Raw genomic sequence first — 7,336 nt, forward strand, 5'->3', positions numbered from 1 at the left:
ATCCCTGTAAAATAACATCCCTGTTGTGTTATCAACCCTTTTTTCAGTGTAAATCCAAAACACAGCCCCATAGCAGCTTTACATATTACCACCAGAATTCCTTTACCTCTGCTACATAGGGAAATACTTCATTACAAAGACTAATTTCTCCCCCCATTGCCAGTTTTTCACAAGCACCTTGCCTGGTGCAGTGTATGCCAGGATTCTGCTGATTGTGTTTTATGTTGCTTTGAGTGTAACTTGGTAAGTACTCTGTTTTCTCTGTTTTAAGAACAGAACATCCAGTTTCTCTGACATGACAAAAAACTTTTCACTTAGGTTGCTATGTTTTCTTAAACAGGTCTGATTTAAACAGATTATGTTGTTTCTGTTTCTTACAGTCTTTGCTAAAGTTTAATAAAACATTGAAAAATGTGCTGCTTGTCCTCCCACATTTTTGCTTGGGCCGTGGACTCATCGACTTGGCCATGAACCAAGCTGTGACTGAAGTATATGCAAGGTTTGGTAAGTAAAGCCAATAAGAAACAAGTTATGACAGGGTCACATGTCCTGACCTTGGATGAGATGTTTGGAAGGATTAACTCAGAAAAGTAGTAAAGGTTTCTGAAATTTTCACCTCTTCCAGCATCAGATGGATGAGGAGTATGAAAGTTCACCCTCTCTGAAGGAATCTGATAGTGCTGCCAGAAGTCCATGGCCCAACCAGTGGTCCACTCTGGAAATGAACCCATTCATTCAGTGTCAGACTCTGGTGTCTTTTTATCCTTTGTTTGGAAGACCTTAAATCATTACAGGAGGATTTATTTTTTCATTTCATTTGAATACCTCAGTTAATGTTTAAAGCAACTGTTGTTCTTCAAATGCATTCTCTTGGGATATGGTTGTCTTTGATATCAGATAACTTATTAAAAGAACAGTCATGCAGCAGAACTCATCTGTTTTTACTCATAACATGTGTGTATTTTCACATAATCCATGCAAGTTTTGTGTAATGATATCCACATTAGTGTCTATTCAGAGAGATTATATTTATTTTTACTCCCGTGCAGCAGCTGAACTTGGAATGCATTTTGTTAAGAATCTTTCTAAGACTGGGAAATTAAAACCATTGCCTGGTCATGAGCAAATAAAATACAGTAAATCATTATGATTATGCTTTTTGTTCTGAGAAGCAGAGGGGTTTTTCAGCAGTATTTCACCTTCCTTTCTGGTGCTCTTTCTCCAAAGGTGAGGAGCATGTTTCTGATCCCTTTCAGTGGGACTTTGTTGGAAAGAACCTGGTTGCCATGGCTCTTCAAGGAGTTGTGTTCTTCATTCTGAATCTCCTTATGCAACACCATTTGTTCTCCACAAGATGGTATGTCTAAAAGTTCTATTAATGTTCCTTTATTAAAAGGATGACTATCTTCGTTATTCTCTATATCCTTTTTTTCTTTTTGTTCTTAATTTTTCTCTAAGCCTTTTTTGCTTTCTATTTACTTAGCTGATCTTATCTTAATTTATTGATATCCTGATTCAAGAAAGTATTTACAAATCTGCATTATCATAAGAGTATTTAAGAATATTTTATTAAAGAAATTAATTTTCTTGAATTAAGATTTTAATGTAATTTTTTAGTTTAAGACACTATAATAGTGAGATTATAAAATTACCAGGAAAGTTTCCTCAGTAGTGTCCTCAGTACCAGTCAGGCTAGCTACTAGCTAGTACTATGAGGTACTAGCCTGACATCCCGAGACAGCAATTCTAGTCTAAGGCACAGGACAGCTGAATCCTGGACATTCTGTGAACTTCCCCTCTTTGCTTTACAAATGCGCCTCCCCCTTGATGAAAACAGCCACCTACTGGCTGTGAGTGGGTCATTCACTCCTGTTCAAGATTGCCAACAAGAGCAACAATTGGTACAATTATAAAAATACTGTCTTGCAAAGAGATCTACTCAAAACTTCAACTTCTGTAGAAGAACCATCACTAGCTACTGAGAGTAGCCAAATAGCGAAAGCTGTGGCCAAGGGGCAGGTTATTGTCATATCAGTGACTGACAATGCATGTTCTTTTGAGCAAGCCATTTCCTCCTTTTTTAGCATTTAGAGATTAACTTTAAAGGTCAAGGCTTCTCCCAACAGCAGGAATACTCAAGCCAATGTCACATTGTGACGTTTCAACCCCACTGCTTCCACCAGTCACATTTTTGGCAGCAGATTAGCCACTGTTTTACACTGTTATTCTAACTGAACCCAGGGCAACTCAGTATCTTGGGGTTTTCCAGGTTTGCTGAGACTGCCATGTCACCTATTATTAATGAAGACGAGGATGTTGCAGAAGAAAGAAAAAGAATTATGAATGGAGGAAACACAACTGATATCTTAAAATTACAAGAACTGACCAAGGTAGTATTTTGAGAAGAGTGAAACAAATATTTATTCCTGTTTTAGTTCTAAAGTTGCCTTATCCCAATAGCATTAAACTAAAAAGTTCAGATGATTTTCATTCCTGTAGATGTCTTGAAATAGGAACTTTCCTTTTTTTTCCTCCCTCCATCAATATAGATTTATGCAGGTCAACGCAAGCCTGCAGTGGACAGACTCTGTGTTGGCATCCGTCCCGGAGAGGTAGGTTGTTCAATAACACTAGATTACATTCCATGGATCAGTTCAGATTTTATGCCCCTGCTGATTTGCAAGTTGGAAATATTAAAGAATATGATAACTTCTGCAATTTAGTGCTTTGGCCTTTTGGGAGTGAATGGCGCTGGCAAAACAACAACATTCAAAATGCTGACTGGAGATACTGATGTGACATCTGGAGATGCTGTAGTGGCTGGCAATAGGTAAGTACCTTAAAAAAAACCCTGTGACAGTCCATTTACCAGCATCGAGCTGTCCAGATCACCCTCTCAATGATCCAGCAGCTCTATGGCACCGAGATCACAGCTAACACACAACTGTATTTGATACCTTTAACACTCTTGTAAAATCTGTGGGTAAGTTGTAGTAATGCTAACAGTGGGACAAGGCAATCATATCTAGTGGCAAGAGTTCCCAAACATAAGATAACCCATCCAACAGGGTATTTTGATCTGAGCTTTGGGATTTTTCTCTGGCTGTTTCTAGCATCTTTGTTTACACAGTGCTGGCATAATGTCAGAAGTTATTACAGTGTGATCTGGTATGCACTTATGTTAGTTTACTTCCAGGATGTGTGCCTTGGCTTGTTAGGTGTAGTTGGGATTTGATTGTTTGTCCACTGGTGTGAGTTGAACAGTAACTTTCTCGTTGCCAGCACCCTGTTCTAGGTGACTCTGCCCGAGCAGGGTCAGTGGACAAGATAACCTCCAGAGCCCCCCCATTCTGTGATTTTGTACTTTTCCTACTACCATCGAAGTGTTAGCCTTGTGTCCTGCCTGTCTGTTGCTAGTGACCACACTCTGAGTTGAAATAACTGCTTTTTTTTCTTCTAGAAATAAACACTGTTTTAAAAAAATAAGACCTGGGTGGCTTTTTAAAGACCTTCTCATTAAGTTAGCCTATACTTTAACAAGAAAATGGTTGAGGGGAAATGGGCTTACACTTTTAACCAGGACTGAGCTGACTTAAGGCAACAATATACTCCTTGCTCTTATGTACAGACAGGTATTTTAGTTGGACATTTTATCAAGAAGAATTAATTCTCCTCTTACAAGAGTTGTTGCCCCAGAAAATAAAGATTTTATTTGAACTGTTCTTTGTCTTAGAGCTAGTATTACAGAACTACAACTCTTTTCTTTGTTTCCCTAGTATATTGACCCACATTTCTAAAGTCCACCAAAACATGGGGTACTGTCCTCAGTTTGATGCCATTGATGACCTGCTCACAGGACGAGAACACCTCTACCTATATGCACGCTTGCGGGGGGTTCCAGCAGAAGAAATCAAGAGGGTAAAGTAGTCTTGCTTTTGATAGCTACAGTGATATTTGTGATTATTAACTGTGTTCTTAACATGCCAAGGGCCAGAATTTCCAAAGTGGACTTGTTATTCTGTGTATTGAAGTCCTGGGAGTGGTTTCTGTCATTTGGACAGTTAAGTAACAAGACCACACTATCAAATGCAGGTTCCCAGGCATTAATAGTACTTGCAAATCCGTGGCACCAACAGTGGAAGGCTAAAGATGCAATTCCTGTGACTCAGAATGGCAATGGTTTCTGTTTTGCTCTTGTCTTTAAAGCTGTGTATGTATAGGAAAGAAAACATGAAGAAGATTCCAGAAGAAAATAATTTAAATCATTGCACAGATAGAAGTCTACAGCTGAGGCTGCTTTATGGCTTTCCCTCAGGTAGTCAGAAGTCCCATCATCATCATAAATATTTTGTACTTCTCGGGTCCAGTTCTAAAAGGAATGTGCTAAAACCCAGCAGACTGTCATGTTTCTACCAGAAGAGGGATGTATCAGCAATCCTGTTCAGCAATTAGCTGCTGTGTGAAATAGATGGTCTTTCTCACAGGTTGCTGAATGGGGCATCCAGAAGCTGGGACTTCCTATGTACGCAGACCACCTGGCAGGGACCTACAGTGGTGGCAACAAGCGCAAGCTCTCCACTGCCATTGCCCTGATAGGCTGCCCACCACTCGTCTTGCTAGTAAGTGTCATGGAAACACAGCCCTGGGCTAGTTCAATATAACATCTCATAACACTACATGCTGAAGAGCTACAAAGGCCTTGCAAGCTGCTTTCTGCCCGCAGCTTACAGCTACTTCAGTGTAATTTCGAGTTAATTTCCGGCATAGACTGGGATGCATAACTATGTTTCCAATGGATTGCAAGTGATTGCAAAAGAAAGACCTTCAACATTTTTCTCAATGTGTTGAGAAAAAAATCTATAATCCAGAAAAATCTGAATTTAAACCATTGTTTAGTTTCAGTTGGCCTTTTCTTGTCAGAGTGTAGCCACTGATGTAAAAGATGATCTTCCAACATATAAACCTGGCTGCTTTATCCAGAAGAACAGAGGAAGATAGCTACCCTTTTGCAGCCTTTAATATCTTTGGAATAAATTCTACAAATTATACTAAACTATACAAATGCTGAAATGTAGATCTTGCCAAATAAGTGATCAGATAATTGCATATCAAAAGGGAAATTCTATATGAAATTACTACAAAAATTATATTCTACCACCTTAATTTGTATGTCTATGACTTTTAGTCAGTCACTTTTTTAAAATCTATGAAGAAGTGTTTTAATACATTGTAGTAGCATGGTTCCTTGTACCATTTAATATGCCTTTACATGTATTCTGCCTGTATGAACAGTTAGATAAAGTGCTTTCTCATAATTTCTTAAGACAAGATGTTCAATGAAAATTTTTCTACTCTAGATTTTTTTTACATTTTTTGTTACTTACTGGGTTAGCTGGTTTATGCAGGATCAGATCCTTTGCTGGTGTAAATCAGAGTGACTTCACTAGTTTCTTGGATTGAGCAATGTCCTATATGTTTATGCAAGTAAGACTACTTGGTGAGAACTCACTGTTGCCCAGAAAAGGCACTCCCTTCCCTGTAGCTATGCCCTACACAGATAGCATTATATTCTTACTGCAGGTCCTTGTAATTATTTCCTTACTGCTTTGTGCCAAGAAGTCCCTCGGTATCCACTCACTCATGCGCTTCTCAAGGTGTATGTGCTTTCTCAAGGCAGACGTTACTGTGGAGAAGCAATTATATGCTATGGTCCAAAAATTGACTTGATTCTAAACAGATTTTCCCTTTTTTATCTGATTCTGATTGTCTTAACATTTCCACTACAGGATGAACCAACCACCGGAATGGATCCCCAGTCCCGGCGCCTCCTGTGGGACTCTATTGTTGGTGTGCTCAGAGATGGGCGAGCAGTGGTTCTAACCTCACACAGGTAAAAACAGTTAGAATTCAGAATCCAAAAGCAGCTGAAGTTCATCTGCTGGCGTTTATCTCAAATATCTCTTCTCTATTTTCAAAGTATGGAAGAATGTGAAGCCCTCTGTACTCGTTTGGCCATCATGGTACAAGGTACCTTCAAATGCCTAGGCACAATTCAGGAGCTAAAATACAAGTAAGTAGAATATTTTTATGGTGGTTTTTAATGGGAAAACTTAGTGTATGTGACATGTACCATTCTTAATACAAGCAATTCAATGTTTAACCAGACCTATTTCTGGGTTAAGCTCTGTCGTACATTAGACAATCTGACCAGATCTCATTTCAACTCTGTTATGCTACATACCACTTCTGCAGGACAAATACAGGGCTTCCTAAAAAGCTGGATGTTATGCAGTATCTCTCAGATACTGTTACTGTTTTCATAGCTGTAGAAAACTAATTTCCTTCCTGAATGACGAAACCACCTCTTCATCCAACTCCTAAATCCACATGTCCTTCCCAGGTTTGGAGATGGCTACATTGTCACCCTGAAAATCAAATCTCCAAGGTCTGGGCTGCCTCCAGATACTACTCCTGCTGAGCAATTCATACACCTCAACTTTCCAGGGAGTTTACAAAGAGAGAAACACTACAACATGCTGCAGTATCAGATTTGCTCTTCCTCTCTGGCTAAGATTTTTCGATTAATAATCTCCAATAAGGAAAATTTGCATATTGAAGAATATTCTGTGTCTCAAACAACGTTAGATCAGGTGAGTAAAAAGTAAACCATCCAGGAGAAAGCCTGTCTGGTGAGAATCAGGCAACATAATGGGGATGTATCTACACAACTGAAGGACCAAATTGTTTGGAGTAGAAAATTACCTCACACCTCTTTCTCAGAGAAGATTCCCAGGCCTCTCATCAAGAAGGGTGTATCAGTATGAATCACTAATTTATTCCCTGTGTAAATAGGTGCCATGTGAAAGCTGGTAAGACAGCATTTCCCAGGTGACAGAAGTCACACAACTCATTCCTTCAGGAGCAGCAGTCTGAGCAAGGTCAGCAATTTGGAATGAGACTGAGCTGAGAATAGCATTTTATTTTAAATAAGAGGTTTGGACTGTGTTGTGTCAAAGATACTGTGAGAAGCAATTAGACACACAAAACCTGAGAAGTCCACTGGGAGTTTTCAAAACAGCTACTTGCTAGAGGGTATTGGCCCCATCTGCCTGCTTTCCTAAGTAACTAAGGGTCCACATATGCAAAGCTGGTTTTGGTGGGATTGCCAGAGACACTCCTGGCTCCCTTTCACCTTCCTACTAAAATAATCTGTCTCCTCTTTCCTATCACAACCAAACTCATGCTGTGCAAACCATGACAACCTGACTGAAGCCATCTCCTCCTTTAGAAAAAGTAGGATTTTAGTTGCAAGCAAGTACATCCAAAGGAAGGAAGT

The 7,336-nt window shown here is 39.4% G+C and overlaps 1 protein-coding gene across 9 annotated transcripts in view; it reads left to right on the plus strand.

The window, feature by feature from the left end:
• ABCA4 (ATP binding cassette subfamily A member 4) overlaps nucleotides 1-7,336 on the plus strand; it is a 78,044-nt gene that overhangs the window by 69,091 nt on the left and 1,617 nt on the right. For all 9 annotated transcript variants that reach the window (XM_032117981.1, XM_032117987.1, XM_032117986.1 and 6 more), the window contains 10 exons: nucleotides 381-504; nucleotides 1,228-1,357; nucleotides 2,270-2,390; nucleotides 2,550-2,612; nucleotides 2,724-2,830; nucleotides 3,777-3,918; nucleotides 4,485-4,619; nucleotides 5,787-5,890; nucleotides 5,978-6,070; nucleotides 6,401-6,650. In XM_032117981.1, the coding sequence (XP_031973872.1) occupies nucleotides 381-504; nucleotides 1,228-1,357; nucleotides 2,270-2,390; nucleotides 2,550-2,612; nucleotides 2,724-2,830; nucleotides 3,777-3,918; nucleotides 4,485-4,619; nucleotides 5,787-5,890; nucleotides 5,978-6,070; nucleotides 6,401-6,650 (1,269 nt within the window). The remainder of the gene's footprint in view (nucleotides 1-380; nucleotides 505-1,227; nucleotides 1,358-2,269; nucleotides 2,391-2,549; nucleotides 2,613-2,723; nucleotides 2,831-3,776; nucleotides 3,919-4,484; nucleotides 4,620-5,786; nucleotides 5,891-5,977; nucleotides 6,071-6,400; nucleotides 6,651-7,336) is intronic.

Source organism: Corvus moneduloides, chromosome 9 (assembly GCF_009650955.1).
Source record: "Corvus moneduloides isolate bCorMon1 chromosome 9, bCorMon1.pri, whole genome shotgun sequence".
Lineage (NCBI taxonomy): Eukaryota > Metazoa > Chordata > Aves > Passeriformes > Corvidae > Corvus > Corvus moneduloides.